This window comes from Pleuronectes platessa, chromosome 24 (assembly GCF_947347685.1).
Source record: "Pleuronectes platessa chromosome 24, fPlePla1.1, whole genome shotgun sequence".
Classification (NCBI taxonomy): domain Eukaryota; kingdom Metazoa; phylum Chordata; class Actinopteri; order Pleuronectiformes; family Pleuronectidae; genus Pleuronectes; species Pleuronectes platessa.
The window spans coordinates 6,935,192-6,961,185 of NC_070649.1; the positions used below are offsets into that span (position 1 = coordinate 6,935,192).

At 42.7% G+C, this 25,994-nt stretch overlaps 1 protein-coding gene and 1 long non-coding RNA gene across 9 annotated transcripts in view; both read right to left on the minus strand.

The window, feature by feature from the left end:
- The window catches only part of dgkza (diacylglycerol kinase, zeta a), a 73,952-nt gene extending 55,540 nt beyond the window's left edge, over window positions 1-18,412 (minus strand). For 5 of the 7 annotated variants that reach the window (XM_053417564.1, XM_053417563.1, XM_053417562.1 and 2 more), the window contains exon 1: window positions 1,631-1,745. Coding sequence is in view for 2 of the 7 variants with exons in the window: in XM_053417566.1 (XP_053273541.1) it covers window positions 3,861-4,165 (305 nt within the window). In the remaining 5 variants the exon portion in view is untranslated. Of the gene's footprint in view, window positions 1-1,630; window positions 1,746-3,860; window positions 4,229-5,033; window positions 5,325-16,853; window positions 16,967-17,943 lie in introns of those variants that run through there. The other 2 variants (XM_053417567.1, XM_053417566.1) reach the window with 2 other exon arrangements.
- Window positions 18,413-20,980: 2,568 nt separating this feature from the next.
- Window positions 20,981-23,886, minus strand: LOC128431016 (uncharacterized). Of its 2 annotated transcripts, XR_008334097.1 has the most exons (3): window positions 21,698-23,886; window positions 21,556-21,615; window positions 20,981-21,457 (listed from the first exon to the last, which is right to left on the minus strand). It is a non-coding gene; the product is annotated as an uncharacterized LOC128431016 (long non-coding RNA). The 2 variants fall into 2 exon arrangements; XR_008334096.1 differs by having other exon boundaries at window positions 20,981-21,615.
- Between the last annotated feature and the right edge of the window lie 2,108 nt (window positions 23,887-25,994).

A 25,994-nucleotide genomic window follows, 5' to 3' on the forward strand; every position in this document is an offset into this window, starting at 1 on the left:
AACGTGTGTAGAACAGGATTCTCCTTTTCACTCTGTTTTTAGTCTTTAGTCTTTAAGTCCTGAGAAAAAAGATCAGCCGAACGCTCCAGTGCGTCGCAGCTGCTGCAGCTGGACTGTGTGCTGTAAGCATTCAGTCCACTCTGTCCTGTGGTTATTACAGATATATCAGCTTTAGCCTCAGCCTCTTTACTTATGCAAGGAACTCGCTTCTTCTGTTGTGTCATGATGTCTCAACCCAAAGGTTTAAGAGGTTATGGAGAATACTGCAAGAGATTAAAAGAGAAAAGTCTGATTCAAATCGCTCTTTGTTTGAATAATCTGATAGTGATCTTTTAAAGTAGTGGCACAAACTAATGCTAGACAGCGCTCATCAGTCTTTGACTCCGTGGCAGAGACCCTCATCCACTTCTACATCCACTCCTGTCTGCGGAACCCAGCAAGAACCTGGACATGCTCCACTATGTGCAGAGCACAGCAGCCAGGGTTCTCACCAAAACCAAGCCTTTAACAAAGTACAGCAGTCGCGCTGAGAACCTTTCATATCCAAGACTAGAATAACACCTCTGTGGTTGTATGTCTCTGCAGAGCAGTTTCAGTCTACATGCATTCATTTCCAGACTCGTAAAGGTCAACCTGACTATGAATTCTCCCCACTAAAGTTTCATTTTTACCTTTAGCCTCAGAGTACCCTCAAGTTCTGCAAAAAAACAGGTGATGGCACGAATGAGCCGAACTGAGGTTATGTCCCTGACGTCCGGTGGCGGCCGCTAACACCTGCTTACATCTACTGTTGGTTGGTCAGTTAAATTGTGCAGAGGAACTTTGAACGGACGAGGGACATTCAACATCTACATCATCCTAGAGTCCAACTGAACATTTGTAAAGGCCGAGGCAGAAGCTTAACAAAATATATATTTCTGACCTTATTACTATTTAATAAAATCTGATATAATTCAAACCAGAAATCAAATTCATTACGGACAGTGCAAATTGTAAGCGATCCGATTTGAGGATTTTCTGGGATATGATATTTCTTATTTCTGCAGCAGACCCTGTCAATTCTGGGTTCACTTTAGTTTAACTGTTCAATCTTGTGTTCTGGAGGAATCAAAGAAATGAATGTCGATGAAAAGTGTCAGTTAAGTAAAAAAAAACACAATGTAACTGCACCTGCGAATGTGTCACATCATCTTAACACTTGTTAAACCACAACAGGATTTGAAGTCTAACATTTTACAAACGGAGGGGGAAAAAGGTCACACTCTGTGTCAGAGAGGGCAGCAGCATTTTTAAAACGATGGTGGTTTCAAATCCATAGTGATACTTTGTGACATTTCTTCATTTAGTGACTTTGCTTAAGGCAGTTATCGTCCGTAGAACTCCACCCACACCACGAAGGAAACCCACAGTTCACCTGGAGGTTGTCAGGACTTCATTGTCAGGAGCATTCTGTTATACGACTGACAACTAGGAAGAGCACAGCACTGCATCAGTCTACACTTTATTCTAAACTCTCTATAACACAACAGACACATTAACAAGGTTTTTTCTATCCCTGCCTGCTACATTCACAATATTAAATAAAGTCTATGAAAAAAATTCAAATTCAAATAATAAATTTAGAGCCAACCTGAAAAAAGGAGGGGAAAACTATCCATCCATGCCTCCACTCCTCTTTCTCATCTATCTATCTGCCGAGCTCACACTAAACCCTGGTGTGCAGTGACCGCTAACAGAGAGGGAGGTTGAGGGAGGGGTGAGAGAGAGAGAGAGAGAGAGAGAGAGAGAGAGAGAGAGAGAGAGAGAGAGAGAGAGAGAGAGAGAGAGAGAGAGAGAGAGAGAGAGAGAGAGAGAGAGAGAGAGAGAGAGATCAAGTGGGTGTGGCCCTGAGAGAGAGAGCGAGCGAGAGCGCCTGAGAGATGACTAAAATAACTTTTGTGTACTTTCTTGACAAGATGAGCGCAACGCTGTCTGATAACACACACACACACACACACACACACAGTGACTGTGATGTATTACACAATGTGGGGAGTTAAGTCCCCTCTCGGTTGCAAACTGTTGATAAGTAACTCATGAGTGAATGACATCAACTGCAGATGCAAATGTAAAATAGATTTGTTACACATTTTCATAACCGACAACCATACCCAACACATGCATTGTGCCTAAGAGATAGTCAATTTGTTTATCTTGAATTACTGTCAAAACACTCAAAACAGCAACAGCATTTATAGAAACACTTCCTGTCGCGCAACTTGTCAACAAAGTGAACAAATGCTTTAAATCGAGCTGTATTGCAGAGCTTTTATTTTGAAAAGTTGTGAACTCAGGCGTTATTCACAATATGGAAAGGGGAAATTAAACAGAGATCCTTATAAACATTTCATGATTGCAATAGGTCAACAATGGGCCTTTATTGTTATCCATTCTCTGTGTAAACTCTGGTCTATGGAAGAGGAAGGAGGTTTCAGCCAATGGGTGTGAACATCTTTGGCACATCTCTTAAGATGTTTGTGGAGTTACTCACTGCACAGCACTACCAGCCGGTAACTGTTACATCTGCATCTCCCACGTGTGTGAATAGAGACATGAGCCAGATTAGGTGTTTTAACATTTTGAACCCCGGTGCACACAACTGTGGCTCTTTTTGTATGTGACTGCACAATGCATTGTGATGACAGTAACAGTTTGTCACAATTAATAGTAATTTATTTTGTTAATTTAGCTTTGGATGATTTTCTTGCCCCATCTACTGGCTTAGGAAAAAAATGCCACAAAAAATAAAAAAGGCCACGACACAAATAACGAATTTAAACCAAACTCACTGAAAAAAAAAGTAAAATCAATGGAATAGGCAGCAGTTTAATGTAGGTAATGTGTACTATGACTTTTTAGTTTTGTCCGTGTCCCATCAGCTAACACAGAGGAGGTCATGTCATCCATCTTTATACACGTCTTCTATGGTTAGAACCTTAATACAGGCCTGGAGTAATTATTCAATGTTTCTTCTTTAATCATAACCACATTATTGTTCAGAGAGGTTACACTTAAAATGCGATCCAAATATACACCATCCTCATATTAGGCCTTTGATAATAAATCAGCATAAGTGGATAAACCAATAATGAACCTCGTGTGACACAGAATCACAGAGTTTCAGACTCAACTGGTCCCAGCTCTCCACCCGTGAACACTGACAATGGTGTTTTTTTTTTTTTACGAGTATCTAGTCAAGCAGGAGGCAACACTGTCATCGTTGTTTCTGTTGGCATGACAACCGTGGCCCCTGTTGCTGTGGGAATCGTGTCCCCTGTTCACATGATGACGAATAGTGACCCGCTGGCGAGGTTATACACACACACACACACACACACACACACACACACACACACACATAAACACTCACGGACACACGTAGACACACAAACAAATATAATCCGTATCCTGCCCGGACTTACCGGTACAGCAGTAAATAGCACTGCGGGAAAAACCCAGATCATTTCCCAAATGTGTGAATGTTTGATGGGACAGGATCATATGGGCTCCTTATCTGACGTGTGTGGAGGGGGAGGGGGATGCTCTGCAGCTTATATAATACTAATTAATATAAAAGTGCAAGGTTACAACAGCAATGTTTGTGTGTGTGTGTGTTTGTGTGTGGGTGTGCATGTGTCTGTGGATAAGGCTTGAATGATGTTGGAACAGTTGTGAGTCTCAACTCTTCACATCCTGTCTAATCAGGATGGAAGGCTGAGTTTTCAGCCAATGGCGCCACCTGTCGGTCAATGCCGGTTACTTCAACCCATTCAACACTTCACTTCACGCCTCGCTGACTTCTCTCACTCGTGCCATCTTACCTCCGGGTGAAGATCTTGAGTCCGGTGAAAGACTTGGAGCAGCCGCTCATCATCTCCTTCTCCTCTTCCACGCAGGGCGGTGGCGGCCAGGAGGAGGACGGCGCAGGGAGGGTGGAGGAGGAGCGCAGGGAGGCGTTCGATGAGGAGGACTCCGAGCTGAACTCTCCATCGACTCCTTTCACATTTGCAAACCCTTCTTCTCCTTCTCTCTCCGTCTCCAACTCTTCTTGTTCAGTTGTGTCCGCACAGGTCGCCGGCGCTGCCCCTTGTCCCAGATCAGCGTCTGCTCCCAGCTCCAGATCCATGACAGACAATAAGCTACTGTGATCTCATGGCCGGTCACATTTTGCCAGGATAAACCACAGCTCCTGAAATTTAGGCAGTCCGTGTAAAAACTTGGCCGAGACAGAAGAGTCTTTATGCGACTTAAGTTCTGAATATCATGTGCAGGCCGTCCCAGAGCAGGCCTCCGAACGTCACTTTAACTATTCCAAATATTCCCCAAGGAATTCTGTGTGTTTAGAGGAATCCCATGTGGAGTAGTCACACTCCTCCTGACTCCAGGTCCTGAAGGCGTTCTATAAACCCCCCCCCTCTGACCCCGGCTGCTTCACTGCGGTCAGGTCATAAGGTTTTCATGGTGCGAAAATGTGACCTGCAGCAATTAGGTCAAAGTGCTGTTTTAAGAACAGCAAACAAAGGAGCAGACTTAACTCGAACCAGTGTTTGTCTACACTTCAAGTCACAATGAGGCCAGTAGAATAAATGGCACAGGGACGACAGCGCTGCTAACTTCCGTAAAAAGCATATAAGGTATCAAAGTTGATGAATTATGAAAGTTACACAGAGTCTTATTATAAAGATCTGAAAAGTTTGACACAGTAAAGTAACGTCAGTGAATGCTTACTATCCATAGACTGCTCTAGGACTTCAAACATGGCTACCCTAATCCAAAGGTCTCTTTACAAGACACACAAGGTGTGTGTGTGTTTGTCTGCGTGTGTGTGTGTGTGTGTGTGTGTGTGTGGTGAGAGATTAGTGTTGAGTCCTGAGGGAGAGATAATCCCTCCCAGCATTCCTCTCAACGTCTCCGCTCAGCGTTGGCGCTGTCAGCAGCCGGAGTATCAGTGCGAGCGCAGCAGTCGTCCAATCTTCCCCGTGGCTGTCACTCACTCTTCTTCTTCTCTCGTCTTTGTTTGTTCTCCAGCTCTTCACTTCCCCTTCCTCCTCCCTTGCTTCTTCGTCTTCTCCTCCTCGTCCACTCTGCACTGCGATTAGCCGCGTTGGCCTCCTCCTCCTCCCTTTCTTCTTCTTCAGTTTCTCGCCAAGTTTAATTACACTCCATTCCACGTGAGGCGAACACACACACACACACTCACACTCACACACACACATGCACTCTGGTCTTTTCTTACTCTGCCCGCCCGGCAACAACCAGGAAGTGGATAATGATAACACAGAGGGCCTCATACATAGCTGCTCGGTCACATGCCTGACTGAAAATGTTTGACAGAATAACTGCTGCTCACAGACTGCTGACTCTCCACCACAAGAGAAGCTGATGTGACTTTGACTTGAGCATTTTTTCAAAGCACTTTTTCATGACTTGGTAGATGAAAATGTGATTAGTGAGGCTGTCATGATGTTAACCTTTGACCTTTGACCAATAAAATATAATACATTTATCTGCAACTTTATGAGGAGATTAATTTGGGCCAAATTTCTAAGGACTACCTCCAAAAGTTTATAAAATGTTCACGAAAAAAATTCTCTGACTTCAGAGTGTCTTTGACCACTATTCCAGGTGAAATTTTCTAAGGGTGATCCTGATGTATTACTAAGAAAATGACAAAAGAGTACTGTGACCGTGACCTTTGACCTTCAGCAACCCAAATTGAATCAGTTCGTCCTCCAGACTAAGTTAATGTTTCATATCTCTTGACATAAACGATCATCCCAGAAGAACAATGCCTCCCTCCACTGGCTGTTTTCGGCACAGCAGCATAAGGGCCCGGTCGCACTGTGTAAGGGACGAAACCTGCTCTTTGACTGAAACTGAAACAGATACACACAGACACACACAGGGTTGTGCCTCCCTTACTTCAGGGGACATTAAATTGACTTATATTGATTTTCTGGAGTTTTTAACTAACCTTAACCAAAGTTACTTGCTTTCCTCCGAGTCCTTAACCTTACCTAACCTTCAAACATGTCTTCATCTTAAAATGTAATAATTTGAGAATACAACATGAGCTATACCACACACACACACACACACATTCAATCACAGGCATTCAAGCCCCTATTCATTTGTGATACTGTAAATTATCACATGAGGGCGCCGTTTGCAAGGCAGGGAAGCAGCTCCTCAGTCTCCATACCAAGGTTCCCTTGAGTATATCACAGATAATAATACATCTTATTTATAGACGGCTTCTAAAGAAACTCAAATGCTTAAAATAGAAGAAAAATATTGAATCATTTAAAAATTCTTTGTAAAGTAGTTTGAATGAGGGTGGATATGTTTGTTATACGCATGTTGATGCTGCAGCAGTTGATGATAGTGCTCTTCTTCATATACTGATGAGTGTTTGAATGTTTATCAATGTGTTCACACGCTTCATCTTTCTTTTGTTTTGTTTGTCCGAGATATAACGTGAAACAAGAGGACAGACATTTACAGGAAGCGTGAAGAGGATGTGTGTAAATCTCAAATTATGATGTTTGTCTGAGGAACTGTGAACACGATGGAAACTTTTACTCATTCAGGGTTCAGGTTTGTGGAGAGAGCACCGTTTGAGATGAAATCAATTTGTGTTAAATTAAACTCTGTGGCTGAGGTGAAGCGGTCATACTCGGCGGTTCAATCCCAGCCTTCCCAAGGGGCACATTACTGAACCCAAGATTTGGCCCTTCTCATCGAGAGCAGCTGCACAGAGATGCACTGTGTGAATGGCCGAAAACTGTCCTGTGCTTTGAGTGGGCAACAAGGAAAGAAAGGTTCTATTGACCATGTTTAAAGTTCTGCTGAATCATTCATCCCTCTGCTGGAATGTTGCACGATACCAAAACACGACAATGTCATAGAAACAGCAAACTTATCAAACACAACATTTAACGGAGCCAGAATGCTGAACTGTACCACGGACATTTTTTGCCCTGAACGTGACCTTTCAGGTTGCGTCTAATCCCCGGAAGTGTTCACATTTTCTGAGGATTACAAGTGCGATGAAATAACATTATGTTTGTGGATCATTGTAGTTCCATCCCAGCATGCTTATATCTGTATCATGCGAAAGAAACACAATACATTTCTTTAAAAAGGGTAAAAACTCAATTTAAAGTGTGACGTAACCAACGTTAAACCAATGTAAACGTAATTGAGACCTATAAAATAACTAGTAGATAATATACATGGCAGAAGCCTTCATCCTACTCTTATTATTTATATATATATATATACACTTTTTTATACTTTAAAAGAGCTGAGTTACAAAAAAATCATCAGATAATTATATTTTTGTAACGGGTGTGACGACGTACATCCTGAATTGTTTCTCTGGCAGGATCACAGAACCCCGACTAAAAATAAACGTCTCTATTGGATTTATGATGTAAGCATTACTTAACTGTACCCAGTCCTATTCTGTCCTGAGCGTAACATCATAAGATTTATTTATATGTAGCATTCACATATCTATATACTGTGTGTGGGAGCAGGAGGAATTAGAAGACTGCTGTTACGGTGCAATGTGATTCTCGCTCCCATCCTCTCCACAGACAGAACACATCCTAATACTTTAATGTGTATTTGCGCGCACACCCACACCCACACACACACACACACACCTGCTCCTTACCACTGCTCCCTCGCCTCCGCCGCCCACACCACATTTCCATGACAAATAAAATGCCACTCGACAGCTCGACACAATTCAGAGAGAATCCTTTTAACTTACCAACACCCACAGCTGACCTATTTTACACCCCCCCACCCCCGTTTTCTCTGAGAGTGAAGCGCTGATTATAAATTATAACATTAATCCTAAACCTGACCCCAAAGCAAACAATGTCCCTAATGAGGTGCAGGAAGCGGCGCGGCACAGTGCTAAGCCCGTCTCTCTCCTCTGTGATCCAGTCGGGACATTTACATCTGAGGACACAGTGGAAAATGAACGACAAGTACAGGCTGCTGCTGTCCTCATGTAATCCTGTTTACAAAATAATACCTGACTGTATATATTTTGTCCAAAATGTATGTGTGAAGTTGCAGAAATGAGAGTAGGCGTAAAACTGTTACAGTTGCACGAGTGGCTGTAGGCAGCAGTCGTGCCGGGAATTTCCAACGTGACGTTGCCTCTGAATGAATTTCAGGAATTTGGAATTCTTTCTGATCGGCTGTTACGCACCTTTCAAGAGATACAAGTGGAGGGCACACATTGCACACAGCTCAATAATACGCTCTTAACAGGCAGCATAGTATGTCTCATCGTGAAAATATTCAGCTCCAGGCTACAAAAAGCTTGTAACACACGACACGTCAACTTAACCTACTGGGATCAGCAACGTGCTGGTGCTTTGTCATAAGTTCATTTATACCGTATGACAAGCATGGACTTATTGTGCTTATGTATTGTAAGACCTGTCACTATATAACAGAGTAGTGTGGTTGCCAGTTTGAACCCTGTAATCCTTGTGTGTGTGTGTGTGTGTGTGTGTGCGCTGCGCTCGTGTGTGTGTGTGTGTGTGTGTGTGCGTGACGTAAATCGCTTTGTGCTACATAAATGCCGCCACTTTAATTGTTAATACTTGACTCTACTCAGGTTTCAGTATTTGCTTACATGTAACTTCTATCTAGAATAGCTTTCTAGAGCATGTTTAATGGTCTCTGGTGTGTAGGTATAACAGTTTATCAGTTATGAGCTATTAGGAATGGATATTAATATTAGATAACTTAAATCAATATCAATAATCAATCATAATAATAATTCACCTCAGGGCACAACCCTTCAGAAAAAGGGAAAGGATTGCCAATCAATCAATTCATAATTAAATTAAATTCCATAGAAAAAAAAGGGTAGAAGAACAACGGGGAAAAAAAGTTAAACAAATTCCTGGATCCACACCAAATGTTTAATTCAAGTTTTGGGTCATGGCTGCTAAATAAAAGAACAACAAAGAAATCCAGATTAAAAAAACAAACACTCCTTGAACATTCTCAAGCCTCTGATGTGGGACATGATTCAACGACAACTCTGTCATCAGCGATGAATTCACTTTCTACGAACACACCGCAGAGAAATGAAAGAGGTGTGACGCGGCCGTGCATCATAAGTGACTCCGTCTGCTCTGCGCTGTGGAGGGTTGGCCCTGATCAGTGACAGTGATCAACCTACTTACCGCACTGACCCCGTCAACTGACAGCCGACGCTAACTGGAAGTTTTCTGTCAGTCGGCTGCTGAATGAGCCGGAGCAGGCAGCTGCTGGTCGCTGTGTTTTAGATCTAATTCATTGGCCAACCCAAGAATCATGTGTAAACATCAGTATATCGTGTAGTCACAGGGCTGTAATGGGATGGAACCTTGTATTAACTTGATGAGCTGGTTTAAACCTGGTGATAAAATCTGCACTCCCACCTGAATGATTTGACTTTATTGAGCTCAACCTATCGTGGCTACATTATTAATAAAACTAAACTTATAATTATGTTAATATACATACAAGGAAAATAACCACATTAACTAAGTGAGATCATTAACGCAACATGAATTAAATTATTATTAAACAAGGATATTTAAACGATTGCTACAGTAAACAGTAAAACCGACCTAACTTTCAATTCTAATAAGAACTAATTGTGAAAGTGGACAAAGAGTACAAACTGACGCTGTGTCATGTTTCTCCAGATCGCACTGTGACAGAACAGACGACTCCTGCTGCTGAGATGTAGTTTGCTCCTTGTTAACGTCACTGAACACACACTGGGTCTGGCAGCGGCCGATGATGATGAGGTGTGAAAGCTGTGGACGCAGCCACAGACAGATGAGATTACTTTCTGTGTTCAGCATGTTATTTAGAAAAAAAGAAGGAACCAGAGGAAGCCTGAGTAGTTTTTTTGTTTTCTATTCAGCATGTTCAATTTTCAAAACATCTGAATCACTGGACTTAACAGAAAAACCTGAGAAGCACATTAGTGCAGCACATGACGTCACCGGCAGTGCACTGCAGCTGTGGTGTCAATGTTTACTAGGTTTTCCGCTGTCTGCTGTCGCCCGCTCACAATCAGGTCATTAGGGCACCATGTATAGCAGGGTCATTTCCTGTGTTAAATTTACACACACGGAAAAAAAACAAATCCCACAAACCTCAGATGTGGGGGTTTGAAGACACAGTTATGAACATTTTTCCACATCTCCATTTCCACAACACTCATTAAGCTTTTGCCAAGGATTATTTGAATAAACCGGTTAACCTGAATATAAAAAAAATTGTTATATAAAAGCTTATACACCTGTGTTTTTAGTTTCTGAGTATTTAGAGATGAAACATTTTTCGTCAGGAGGATTCACTCTCCAGGGGACAGACGACAACAATGGAACTGTGTGTGAGTTACACGAGTCGTACCGACACCACCACACAGAGTCCCAGCGTGTGCGACACTGATCTGAACATCGCAACCGTGCAAAGTGCAAATGAGATTTCTGTGTCATGAATTCTCAAATAGCTCAGTGGCAGCGAGCTCTTCGCTCAAAAACAAGCTCGGCACCCTGGTACTGCACAGTGTCCTCCGTGTTTCTGCTGTTTCACTGAGGGATGTTAAACATTAACCGAGAAAGAATGCACAGTGTGTACACTAAAAAGGGATTTGAATTGGTATTTGTGTTCTTGTTACTTCATCCAGGCCTTATCTCTCCCAGACAACATCCTGCTGTGTTCTCACATAGGCTTTATAATGTTATCCAGAGTTTTTACAAGGGGGGTGCCAGGAAAAACTGGGGAGAATGTCCAGAGCCTCTGAATCAGACATTTGAAAGAAGCTTAAACAAAAGCACAACAAACAAAGGGATCCTGCACGTCTTCCTTCAACTGTTTCATATAGAATGGACTATGTTTTAGCATTTAATATCTAACTGGTTTTACAGAGAGACATAGTGATTATCATCTCCATTGGAAGGTCTGGGTGAGCACATGCTTTGGTCACGTTCTTCATCGAGATGCAACATCAGCATTCATACACACTCACAGTGAAAACTACTCCACCTCTACGGACAGGAGGGGTTTGGTCAGTTTGGGATTGTTGGTCTGAAGCTCCTGTCGGTTCTTTTGGCTGTCTGTCTTTGCCATCTGTGTTAGCTCCACCATCTGGTGTGGGAACGTGCTCTATTATGCAACTTTTCTGGCTTTAGGCAGGAAGGGCATTGTTCAAGTCAATGCGTCAATACGTGTCGATGGCGCTCATCAGCGGGACCGTCAGTGTGTCGCCGGAGGCTGAGGCAAAAACCGCCGCAGACGGCAAAGCATCATATTGCACAGATGATTAAAAGATGTAAGGCTCGTTAGCAGCTGCCTGAGGCGAGAAAATTCACGGTCGAAACAAAAAGAAATATTTATTTTCCCGTAGGGTGCTGCTAGGTTTTAAATTATGGAAGACGATGAGCTCATTTGAGTGAAAGGGTTCATTCCATTCAGCTCAGGAATGATGTCATCCTCTGTCAGCCTCCAATCAGTGACCAAGTTCGCCGCTGACCTGCTCCTGCACCAGCTAGGTGATAACAGGATAATCTTTCCTGGGTACTTTGCTATTTCCAGGATGTGTGTAGACCCTGTACATCCATGTAGCCGCAAAGACCCCAGTCATCATCCTGTCTGCTGAATGTCTTTCAGCATCTACCAACCCAACCTCTGTGTTTGTCCTCAAAAGGAGATCGGCCTTGACCACTGCCCTCCTGCTTTGTCTTTGGGCTCTGTCTGCCACCACTCTCCTGTGCATCTTCTAGAGAGATTCTGTCTCCATCCACAGGTTCTGCCCATCTGACCTGTCTATTTGTCGCCATCTTAACGGACCCTTCCTCCTCCCTGGTCCAGAGGCCATCCATCAGAAGCCTTCTGGTTCGCTGGTCTCCAGACCATGGGCCATTCCTCCCCATTTATCATTATCATCATTTATTCAACAGGTCTATGAGTTTAAAGGGCTGCTACACAACCAAGAAGTACCCACAGGTTTATGATTCAGTGAGGAAGCACTTAACAACTCTTTGATTTCAAGTTATCGTGTCATAAGTGATTGAAAGATAATTTGAAGTTTAAATGTATCGAACAAGAATTGGCTCCAAACTATACTATGATGTCATAAATGCTACTGGTTTTCAGCTGCCATGAAGTGGGATCATTGTCAAGAATTAAGAGTTAATCATTTGAGATCAAGAAAAATCCTGATTCTGACTGTAGTCAATTTTATTTCCTTTGTACAGATGAACATTTTGTCCTGAATGTATAAGACACAAGTAAGTAAGATGGAAACCTGTGTCAGCAACAAACTGGGAGTGTGGTTTCAAGGCCGACTACACATCCACTGCTGCCTGCTCGTCAACAGTGCTCAAGGACATGGCACATCTTTGTTCTGGGTTATTTTTAATAACTGTAATCAGTTGACCGCAAACTCGACACAAACCCTTTTTAGTCATGTTTGTAATTGTGTGTTTTATTTCCAGTACACATCCTGCAGACAGCAGCCATATCTAATCATACAGCGTAAACACAATTTCATTCCAATTAGGCAAATAACTGCCAGGAAGACGGACACGGTTCTTATTAGCATCTGTCATCTGCAACAACAAAGTATGTATGAAGTCTTTTTTTAATTCAGTTAATTTAATTTCTGTGCGGCCATCTGGAGGCAGCAGGTCTGGGTTCCATCTCCAGACTCTGTTGTCAGTAATAACGGACATGTCCTTACAAAAACCAGATACAGTGGAAACCTTTGATTATTTTGTTTCAAACAGCCTCTGTGTCGCTGTCATGTAAAGCCCATGAGTCACATCTAGGTGTTCTCGAGCTGTAATACGAGGGGCCTAAGATTAACTTTCATAAATGGTTCTTCCAATAGTTTATACCTGCAACACAGCCAAGCTCAAACTGGTCCGTCAAATAAAATCTTCCTGTAGCCAATGGTTTCAACCGTAGACTCAAAATAAAGAGGGACATCGTGTCTCCACTTCCTGCCACTATCTTAGAAAGTAGCAGTAGCAATTCTGGGGATGAAACTGCGTGAACAGAAATACACAAATACACACAACCGACAAATCGTAGGCTGGTCTCGGCTGTCAATAAAACCAAACTAACCAGAGAAACTAGCACTTGAACATACGTCAGTGTGGTTGAAACTACCTCAAGTGACAGAAGCCTTCTTTGGTGGTTGAGACGCTTTGGTTTCACTTTTGTTGAATCTGTCATGTCCAGTACGTTTATTTACAGTCCATGGTCTCAACAGGTGATGAAATGTGAAAATACATTTGTTTCAGCTGCTTTTTTTAAATGATTGACAGCCTTAATAGACAGAACATGTGATTCGCTAAGCACACAAATAAAACGAAAAGATAATTACAACTTCCCTGCCTGCTTCTCTGATTTCCCCTGCTTCACATGCAAAAAGAGCATATTACAAATGTCATGGTTCCCTTAATGATAAAGGTGCTTCCAGTTTCCCTGCAGTAGAGGGTGGGACAGATTTGAGGAAGTGGAGATCCCTGCTGATGTTTTTTCCGAGCTTTGCAACTTAGAGATGGAGAGGTCACCTCGTGAGAGAAAAGGCAGCACACACAGTCACGGATACAGCTGATCCTCATGCAAAGGGGAATCGACAGCTGTGACATCTGGCCTCGCCCCCACCACCCACACACACACAATCCTATCTGGATTACTGATTATACTAAATTATATTGAGATTATGCCTCTTGCTGGCAGTGACATAAGAAGCCGCCTGATGAACCGTGTCCCGTCTGACGCTGCACTGTCTGATCTCCAGGCAGTGATGGCAAGCTCCGGAAATCAGACGCCGGCCGTGGAAAGACAGAAACCTGCTTGGCATGTATTTATTTGTCGCGACCCAGTTCAATATCAGACAGGCTATCGTCTGCCCGTTGATTCACACGCCCCTTCTGAAATCCTGAGTGTTCTGGTTAAATCTCTCTCTCCTTCCAAAACACAGACACAACCCTCCTCCTGCCAAGGTGAGTGACAGGAGGAGGAAACACGGCCTCTCCTGACACCTTTAGTAACATGCTTGAATAATCAAAAAACATATTATAAATGTATGAACATGTTTCATTTCAAACATCAAACTGCTCTGCACACACATGCATTCAATCCTACTGCGACATCCAGGTGCTTATATTGCAAACTGGGATTAGTGGGATATCTTTGGCTCACTTCTAACCGGGGTACATCACCATGGTGGAGCTGTGCACACGCTGTGTGACTTTAGGAATGCTGTTGTTAAATTCCCAGTCACACTGTATGAGTAAATCTTCTGCGGTGTGAAGCCAAAACTACTAATTCATGTGTTCTTACGCCTTGATCATACACATGTCATCCCCCAAAAAAGTGGGGATTTTGTGTTTAGCCATTTTGCAATCCACTCCCATGTAGATGACACAAACGACACGTGGAAAAGCTGGAATTTGGTCTGACTCTAAAATGAGTTTAACACTCCCCTGTAACATTTTCATGGGGTCTGAAGGTGTTGGAAACTTCCAGAGGAAAGAGTGGCCCTTAAAGATGGAGGTCATCTCTTACGCCCCCAGAGATCCAGGGCCTTGCTAGAGCCTCCTCAGCCGACACTGCTGCCAAGCACAGGGATGCAGAAGTGCACTCGGGTGTGGTCAGAGGGGCAACAATCCAAACAGTTCAATGGAACAATGGTTTGGTGTTGAGTTCCCCCCTAAATAATTCAGTCTGTGTATTCCCACTCATCTGTGTCTATATGTCTGTGTTGGTGTATTTGTCCATGACATGAAACATTCAGGTAGGGAGGGTCAAAGTGGGGGGGCAGCTGCTCCAGCTGTCGGTTTATGAGGAGGAACAGCAATTAGGTTAGAGATTCACACACGCCAACCGTTTCCAAGGCAACGGACAGGCCAATATTTCATTCACAGAGAAAGCAACAGCAAACAGTGTCCTGGAAAAACCCAGCGGAAAAACTGTAGATGTTGAAAAACCTGACTTCATATCACAGAGGACTTTGCCTTGAGGTCCTTCCTACTTGGGTTTCTCACCCAGTTTGGAAATGGGTGCGGCATTAACAGGAAAAACAATCTTGAATCTTTTCAAAGGGGGCGACATGTGGAAGATGACACGTGACACATGTCAGCGACCTGGTACCAGTTCACAATGAGGTTGAATACACTGACGCAACAGAGCTAATTAGTGACGCGGCTGCTGCGTGTTTGAGAACACTGAAAACCTGAGGCCTTGACGGTAATTATAAAGCATCTTGACTAAATTTCTGCATAATCACAACTCCAGTGGACACTTGTTTGCGTTGCCGAGGGATTAGGAGCACCCCCTTACAAGTGAACGATGTATGGTCTGAATAATGAGGATGGAGACAAAGAACAGCATGGGAGGCCACTGTGTTTCAACAAAAGACTAAACAAACCACAGCATCTAGTCTTAAGCACCAGGGGAGGAGAATAATACCCCAAAATATGATGAATACAACTGATGTCTGATTTCAACTGCAACAGTCTCTTGTGCTTATCTGCTGTCCAACTCCAAGGCTACATCCATACTACTTGTTTTTATTTGAAAATAGCGTATTCAAACTTAAACAATCTCTGTCCACATGAGCGTACATGGAAAAATTTGGTTGGTTGTTGCGGAGAAGGCTTGATCTTGTCGGAAAACTCAACCATAAATAACAAGGCTTCAAATAACCAAATAGGTACAAAACTACTACTTCAAAAAGAATAAAATGAAAAAGATAAGGATAAGATAAATCACACCATCGGTAAAATTCTGTGTCTCACTCATGCACACTCTCTGAGGGCGCACACATTCCCACTGCATATTCGGATTGTATATAAATAGAAGTTTCTGTGTAGGATGTGCTGATGCATGTTTCAGCCAAATGCATTTATTCTGCACCAGGTCCGAGGACTCATCCAACTGACAGAGAAAGATGAAGGGGACCAAGCGGCTGCTTTCATAGCTTGAGATATGTAGGTCACATGATGTGGTTGCCATATGATCGGGGGGGTGATCAGCAACATTCACATACGTTGAATATAAAAGGAAAGAAAAGGGTTAGGATGCTAGAGTTAGGAAGCCAGGGTTAGGATGCTAGAGTTCCAGAGCACTCACATGGCTGTGTTAGCTTCGATTGAGGCGCTGCTCATCTACTTTGAATGAGGAGACGTCACGTATTACCGAGCTGCGTTGCTGGTTCCGTTGCTTTATGTGTTAGATGTTTTCCAATCAAATAAAATTTTTTACAAACACACAAGTGCAAGCGCTGGCTAATTCAATCAGGTTACTGACAATGCAGGTCCTGCCCGAGATCAAACATGAGCCTTGAAAGAGGAGCCAGAGGCAGCTGGTGAACCTGGTCTGGATGGATTTGTTAGGACGGCATGAAAGGCAGCTATGTTGTGTGGTCTGAGGGGGGGAGACTGTGATTGGTCGTTGTGGTTATGCAATCACGCCAGCAACAGCACCAGGCATATCTACTGTCAAGCATTAAAGTAATGCATACATGCGAGTTCTCAGCTAGGAAGTCAATCCTAGGATCCTAACTAGGATGCTAGACTTAGGATGCTAAGTTGCTCTATAAATAGAGATTTGCTTGCACATGCGATCACAGACACAACACACACAGACGCATACCGCCACGCTACTCACAGTAGTAGTAAGGACGAGAGAGTATTGTTCAGGTAAAACAGGTTAGCAGGAAGTGGGACGCATTCCATGTTTTCTGTTTCCTGAGTGTTTCCTACCTGTAGGACACTTGCTTCCTGAGGTTCAGCTGGACAAACTCCGCCTCCATCCGGGACATGGTCATGTGGCCCTCGTCCTCCTTCGCAGCCCTCACCTCCGTCTCTCTAGGCAGCTACAAAATACAAACATGGATTAATTACTATTCCTAGTGTGCATTTTTTCCGGCCAAGTTAACACAGGTCATATGAATACATCCCTCCAGAGACACAGGGTAAACTTCCAGTACTAACGGTGCTGCTTTACTCGTTCAGCCAGGGATTAAATCTGTAGTGGATCCAGGATTTTGCTGTAAATTAGGAGCCACAATCTACTCCGAGGGGCCAAACATTTAAGGCGAACATTTAAGTCATTCCTTGTTCACTGTTTGCTCGATACCTTTCAAAAAAGCAACACACTAGCAACAGGCAGAGGCAGGAAGTAACGTCCGCTGCAGAGATCACGTGATTTTCTTGAAAGCACACCTGTGGCGGCTGTTATCACCACATCTTTGTCGGTGCCGTCTACATGTGTTTGTTTTTTTTGAGTCTGTCGCATGTCAGAAGCATCATCAACCCCCTCAAAGGGGCTTCTCCCGACTGCGGCTCCCACCCGGCTAACACACACGCACCTCCTCCAGAGGATGTGAGGAGATCAGTGCATGTCTGGAAACAGCTGACGCGTCTGTTTGAACAAATTTAACGTGACACACAATTTGCTTTAATAGATTTGAACCCAAACACCCTCACCTTTGATTTTTTTTACTTTGCCGTCCATGCACACAACCCAGAATACTTCCACTGTAGACGTCTCTACTTGCCAGGGATGGAAAATCACTGACTTACTTAAGTGAAAGGTCAAGAGGGCATGCGATCAGTCAGTGATCTCCCCCTCAATGAAGGGTCAAAATAATAACTGACAGCCCTTCTGACAGGACAGGGGGCCAGTCAGGGTTACTGCCCCCCCTGCCCACGCTCCTAGACTCGCCCCTGAGTTCAACAACACTTCTGCAGGGGCTCCACAGATTGAACACACAACTCTGGAGAAGATGACAACTTAGTACAGACATAACTCTCAGGTGAAACACACAGGGACACAAAACAAAAACACCACCTGGTAGTCGTTCGGCTCCCGCGGGATCCTGAGGCTCCCGTCCGCCGCGAACACGTCCTCCTCCTCGGACACGTCCTCCAGCCCGGGCCGCTGCAGCAGCGGAGCCGCGGAGTCTCTCATCATCCCTGCGGTTGTCCCCCCACCACACCCGGTCCCCTCGTGTCTCCTCACGACAGACAGATGTCACAACGTGCGCTCACCAGTCCGCCTCAGCCGCTTCCGGTTGTTGTGTCCCCGTGTGTTTGTGGACAAGTTCCTGCTCGTTGCGTGTCTGAACGAGCTGCGGACCGAGCGGTGCACCGGCCCAGCCCGGACACAGGAGGAGCGGACACGGGGCGGAGGAGCAGGAGGGAACACGGAAGAAGATCCAGGCAGTCATGAAAAGTTACCAAGGGCAGGTGACAGGAAATCAGCTGTGAGCAACCTGTCCCTCCCTGTCCCTCTCTCTCTCACTCTCTCTCTCTCTCTCTCACTCTCTCTCTCTCTCTCTCTCCTCCTGTCATAATACAACTGATCGTGACGACTGAGATGACGAGATCGTGCATTATCATCTTCTAATCTTTCCTGTGATTGGACTGCACGACACCCTGACCCCGCCCTCATCATATGATTGATAAACAGGTTTTCTGTTGCAAGGGTTTTTAGTGTGTGTGTGTGGGGGGGTCCGTGTCGATGCTCTTTATCCAACATGTCTTCATCGTGTTCATCTGCACAACATCTGATTACAGTTGTGTTGAGTGTCAAGGTCCACCAATCAATCAATCATACAATTATTTGTATGGCCCACATTCATTCACTAATAACAGTTTGTCTCATAGGGGCGAAAAGGGTCAGTTCAGCCAAAAATAAAGAAATCCCCTCAGTCATCTTCTCACCACTATGCCGATGGAGGGGTGGGTAAACAAAACACGTTTCAAGGGTAAAAAGTGTTGCAGGAAAAATCTGTCTGGATTTGCCTGCAACACTGTTTACCCCTGAAACTCAAAAGGTGTTTTCAGGACTTAAACACTTCACCCACTCCTCCATCGGAACAGTAGTTTGAATTTTGTGAAGAAGTGCACTAGATTCTCTCTGTGGCTGAGATCAATTTACTCACAAGGACAATCCACAATTATAATAATGGCTGACCCTTGCAATGATTATATAGCTCATAGAAAACTTATACAAGAAATATCAGAGCTAACGTTTTTGTTTTTTTTTCAAATCCGAGCTGTGCAACCACACACCTCCGCAGGGATCCACCCACAGTCCTCCTCCGAGCCGCATGGGCCTGGAAGGGAAACGCTAAAAATAGCACAGGGTTCTGCTAGTACACCTGATTTCATAATGTATGTGAGAGGATGGCGCGGGGGCCTGGCGGTCAAAGGAGATGGAAAAAGTACTGCGAAGCGATTTGAGTGATCATCAAGAACAGAAAAACACTATATGAATAAATACAGAGCATTTACAGACTATTTATCATTAAATGTGGACATGCTACATGCTACAGAATAGCTGTTGTTCCCCTTTGACTGTATTTTAGTCTGCAATTCGTCTCCAAAGACAGACACACACACACACACAAATATTACCAAATCAAACCGAAATATGTGTTAAACAGGACAATTGCACGAAGCCTATTTGTGGCAGTAAAACCGTGAGAGTGAACCATCTCTACAACAGACCCCCTCTACATAAGCACGTGTGTCCTGAAGGCGTTTGGCTCTGACCCGGCACCATCAGCAAGGCCTATGTTTGTGAATGAGGCCTGGTCGTAGACAGTGAGCAGCTTCAAAGCCTGCATGTAAAACTGAAATCAGGGAGGGATGTGGTTTCGTTCACCTCCAGATGAACTCAGGTGTTTGGAGGCCGGTTTGGGTTCAGGGAGGGGGACAGAGAGTTCAGAGGGGGACAGAGGGAATATGATGTCAGTCCAGCTGGGGGCAGCAGAGCCCAGCTTCTCTGACACGGTGAAGAGCAGAAGGGATATCTCTCTTTCAAATACATTTATTTACAAACATATACATTCTTTTAGGTACTTTTACCTGGTAGCGAAAAACACAGAAACCTCGTGAGAAAACATTTAAGAGAAAAGACAGGGTAATAAAAATGTATACATGTATCAATATTAGCTTTTGTGTAATAAGTAAGTTCATGAAACGAAAAAATTGTAATAGCAGTAATCAGGAGTTTTTGAAAACGTTCCAACTATGAAAAATGCGGTTGTGGTAGAAAATTCTATACTTAAACTTTTTTCATTTTCATATCCTCTGTCCAGGCTCGGAGCCATTTCTCCCAGGGCTTCCATCAGATCAACTTCATATTGAGATGTGAGGACACAACTCATTTATCCCTGACACAGAACAACGGATTGCATTCCTTTCATTTTGAGCAGGTTTGACTTGTGTAGTGTTGAATGTGAGGTTGACCCCGAACTGTCAGAAATGATCTACAGCTGATTCAGAACTCTGCATCCCGAGTGTTACCCGAACCAGGGAAAGAGTTCACACCAGCCCTGAACTCTGCAGTGTCTCTGCGCTGGTCCCTGCTGGTTTTAAGTTTCTTTTAATTGTTTTTAAAGCTCTTCATGGACCATGCAGACATGTTTCATATGCTCACAGAACCAATACAGCTCCTCAGGTACTGGTCAGTGAATTGTTCCAAAACACAGAAACTTTTGTTTTGGTGAGGCAGCTTTTGACTCTGATCCACTGGAACACTCCACCTGAGGACCTGCGAGCTGCTGGAGATGTGGAAATCATACATATGACTTTAAAACACATATCTTTAACTTGGCTTTTGATAAAAGACGTTATTTTATTGCATCCAAGTTGTAAATTTGACTCAACGTAGCCCTAGTTTATCATATAGCTGCAGAATTTCTTGAAATATTTAGTACATAAATATACATTGAAACCTCTACCAACTTTTAAGGTTAGACATATTGGAAACGAAGACAAATATACATATGTAGTGGTCGAAATGGTTTAGGGTGACAGTTAAATGTAAATTGGGTTCACCACATATGTCAAGAATAAAACGGGACGGGAGGCTGAGATTTCAGAAATATACAATTTATTTAATTCGTGCAAATGATGTAAAAAGACTGATCAAACAGCACAGTGACATGTGCAAAGGTTGACGTACTCACCTGGACTTGATACAAATAACAGATTAAAAAGAGAGAAATAAAGGCTCATGACCCAACTTTAAAACGCTAAAATATCATGCGTTAAAACAAACACAGCACACTCTACGAAACACTGCAAGCGATATAATACAATAAAATTACAGAAGAGGGCCTCTAGTTTATGGAGCCAATAACTCACCACTATTGAAGTCATTACACCTGGATTGAACAGTACCAGTCAACCATATTGCACATTGCCAGAGAACAAAATAAAATAGAAACCAAGAAACCAATAATCAAACCAATTAATCTAAAATAAACTAAATCTAAACAAGGCCAAAAAATCTAAAATAAATCTAAATGTGGGAAGAAACAGTGACCGTAAATATCCTGCTGAAGGCAGCCCTATAAAACAAACAGGTTGTATTTAGGTCACACAATTTAAACCAGTTTATCAAAATGTTTAAAAACATTTACAAACAAAACACATCATTATGTCATACCTTTAATTCATTAAAACAACGCAGGGATCCACGCCGTCCTTATTGTCCTGACGACAATTACTAAAACAGGGAAAGACAACTTAACTTAATGTCACGGACACAATAGTGAAGAATCTGGTAAATGTTCCGGCGCATTACTTACAAGTATTATTCTTATGACTGGAGATTACAGCGTGCGTTTATGCCGATGCTGATACCGTCTCACCCACAAGCACACACACACACAGCTGTACGCTGGCTCTATGGAGAGAATAAAGGTTAATGTTTGCAGAAGGTTTTCTGCGTGATCTCCGTTAACATTAAAGTTACTTTCAACAAACAATTTGAGTCCGCACCTGCCGGGGCCACACTACCTTCCTCACACACACACAGGACCAGCAGTGGGGAGAGAGAGGGAGAGGGGGAGAGCTACGGTGTCCCTAAATAGACTTCGCCAAATCCCTGCAGCCTAAAGGAATCACCGTCCTGTCAGGTTAATTAAGACAGAATTCAGCAGAATGGCGAAAATAACACTGCTAAACTATATTAAGAATTGACCCTGTTACACATATATGTAAAAAAAAGTATTAATCTTTTCTCCAAACCATGATAACAATTTAGGAAGATAGATAGATAGATAGATAGATAGATAGTGATATAACATACCAATAATGGTAATTATGGTTATAATAATAATAATCATCATAATAATATCCTGGTCAGATCACAACATCAGCTCAAGGTGAGCAGTACAATACGGCCACCTTGTGGACAAAAGTGGGAACTGAAGGAGCAATCAATCTCTATGAATTATCAATTACTATAATTATATATATCATTTTTTTTCTCGAGGAACAGTACAAGGACAGTTCAGTTTTTTGTGGAACTGAAATAATGAATATATTAAATAATTTAAATTAATATATACATTAAATTAAATAATTTATAGCATATATTAATAGTTATTAATAATTCTACATGCCTATTTCTGTCCGGGGTCACACAAAGCTCTGTGCATCGATCTCTCTTCCCTTTTCTGCTCTGTTAAATTGGACTAACGTGTCCTCCACTCTTCATCATCAGAATCATCCTGCTGCCAGATTAACAACGATGGAGGCTCAGACAACGATCTCCATTCCTCCCTCGATATAAAGACCATTCAAGTAAACTAAGCTGGCTCAAACTGCACCTACTAATGAACACACAGACACAATGGCACAGTTTGTTTTAACATGTAGGCACAATATTCCAGAGTAAGATCTGTTTTGAAATGTTACAAATGAGAAAAAGTCTTTAATCCATGGAATTTTATAATCAAACCCAAATTGTTTAATCCATGAAAAATCCTGAATGTGACCATTGACATTATTAGCATGATTCCTTTTGCTTTCTCAAACCATGTGTGTGACGTTGCTCTGGATATAACACACAACGACACTAATGTGCACAAAGCATGCAACACAATGAAAAGACTTTGCAGTGCTCACAAGCATGAACAGGGACACTGACGTAGACCTGCACAGGCGCAGGGCGTACTTGCTGCTGTCACTCCTGGATGCAGACCTCCAACACAATGTTGTTTATCTCTGGGCTTTTTCTAAGAGATCGTGTGGAGTCGAGCTAATTTCTGAAAAGTGTCAGAAAAATCTTGTTGCAAACGCAATGGCTGTCAGTGCAAATAAAGCATGTGTGCTTTGAGTTACAAGAGGGGAAACCCATTGCAGCTGATCAACTGGCAGCCAGGAGGGAAACAGTCAGAACAGAAGCAAGTTTGTTTCATGTCTCCTCTTTCAACGCGCTGACACTTTTCAGAAATTAGCTCGACTCCACACGATCTCTTAGAAAAAGCCCAGACATAAACATGAATCCCTGCATGCTATCAGTAGCTAGTCCCACCAGCTAACCGAGCTAGCTCAAACCCACGTGTCACCCCTCGGTTTGATTGGAAATAAGCTAAATCGAGCTCGATCCTTCTTACCCGCTGGTTCTTAGCTCCGATCCCCGAAAAACATACACGTCGGTCGGCTTTGAGCAGCTGCTAACGACCGCTGGTCGCGGTGCTCATCTCCTGCTGTTGACAAGGAGAGGAGCTGCTAGCTACGAAGATCGTCTGCGGGGCGGGCAGGTCCGACTCCTCAGTGTCGTTCCTTAAAGCGAAACCAGTCACAAAATACTGAATATTCCAACATTGTATATCCAGCAGTCTTGTTGAAAATAGTCAAGTTAGCCCATGTTAAATACTTGGGCTGTTCGCACCGGCAGCGTAGTGCCGGGAAGAAAAGCAAAACACAAGCACATAATCTCCTGTGGGGGGGTGGCGGCTACAGGCCTGCGTAGGTCAGTCACCTGTGAAGACCAGGATCATTTACCCCTGAACCAGCGCGGAGAATTGATGATGGTGATGATGAAAAATTAAATATAAAATTAAATATAAAATTAAATATAAAATTATATATAAAATTATATATAAAATTAAATATAAAATTAAATATAAAATTAAATATAAAAAAATTAAATTAAATTGAATCAAATTAAATTAAATTAAATTAAAAAAAAAAAAAAAACTGCGCGCGCACATCCTGCGCAGAAACCCAATGCGCTAGTGATGTGTCGGTGACCCCCAGCAGGGGTACCTGTCATTCTCTCTACGTAATAAAAACAAAAATGTCATACATTTTTTTTTCAAACATTTTAATACTTAAGAAGATGGGAAAGAGAGAGAAAGACAGAAAGACAGAAAAGAGAGAAACTAGGAGGCAGTAAACAACCTATAGTTGCTTGTGGCCCCCGAATGCACGGGCTCCTCCATCTGAAAGCCTCCACCTGAAAAATGTACCACATTCCAATGCACCCTCTGCTTTTTTAAACTCGTCTCCAAATCCAATGAACCCTGAGGAGGGGGGGGGGGGGGTGAAACAGTCTTAACAGCTTAGAAGGCAGAGGGAAGAGTCAGGGAGGGTTTAGGTACTGTCCCAAACCTATGGTGGTCGTATCCATCCCAACTGATGTACTATAGCAAACACACTTTGCATCTGATGGCTTGTTCGGCACCAATCAGACTTCACAGGTCCAGTAAAGCGGGTTGATATCCCAAAACCCTTGTTGTAATAAAAATTAATTTTCCTTTATTTCTTGTTTTATATTTAATTAATTTAATTTATTACATTAAATCCTGCCAAGTTTAAGAGCTCACTCAGATGGGAAGGAGTGGGACTCGAACTCGATTTACACGTGGAACTAAGTACATTAATATGATGGAAATATTATCGTGTGTGTGTGTGTCTATATTTGACAGCCTTACTTAGAAGTTACTTTTTATATTTTGGGATTTTAGATACTGGATGATTTAACATGCTTTAACAACCTATTGTTAGAGAATAACCCAGTAGTTTCCAACCTTCTTCGTCTTCTGAAGCCTTACAAGAATCACAGTCTGCTGCAGCTTCTTTCCATGTGATGTCCTGAGGCTGCCCCCTGCTGGCTGCTGGGTTCCTCTGCTGCTCTAGCTTGGTTTGTGCAGCTTGTGATTAACTAAAGTTGTCCATAAAAGAGAATCTTTAATAATCTTCGAGGGCAATTTGATGTACAACCAATATTTACAATGTAAATAAAACACAATATTTAAACCCTATAGACTAAGTAGCAGGGGGAAATTAGCTTTTAATAAATGAATTGATAAGTCGACCAACAGAAAATTACCCGTCATTTATCTAGATATTCTCGAAACATTTCATTCTACTTTTAATTTCCTGTTGTGTTTCTAATAATTATAAATGTTGGGGACATTTCCTTGATAAATGGGTGGAGGTTGTATTACCTCTGCTGAGGAGGTTATGTTTTCATCTCTGATTTGTCAGTCAACAGGTTTATGTAATAAACTACTGGACCAATAACCACACAACTTGGTAGAAGGAAGCTGCATGGATCAGAGATGAACCTATATGGCTCTGTTGAGCTCTACTGAGTGCCAGTCAAGGAAATGAATCTGGAATCTTCTCTCAAAAAACATCCCCCCCCCCCCCCCCCCATAGGGTTTGTAGTGTGAAGCTAATGAGGTGTTTTATAGAGATGTGATCGAAAACATCAGACCAAGTGAATCACTTTATTCAACACGAACAGTTTATTTGTTTCCTGAGCTAATCATTAAGCACATCTCTCATTGCCTCAGTTTGAGAATCCGACCTCTAGAAGGTGCTACAGGGCCTTGGGTCATAATTTCCTCCATGGTATCGTAAAGGTTCAGTGTGTAAACAACAATCTGTACAATTTAGATGAAACTCACGAGTGAAAACATCACTAGGATTATTTTATATTCAATTTCTACCAATACATCCCTTTCACCTAAATCTTACACACTGGACCTTTAATGAATGTTATCTTTACATTATGTGTATGTTGCTATCAACATGTAAACAGGTATAAAGGTAATGATATAACAATGTAAAGAATTAAGTTATAAA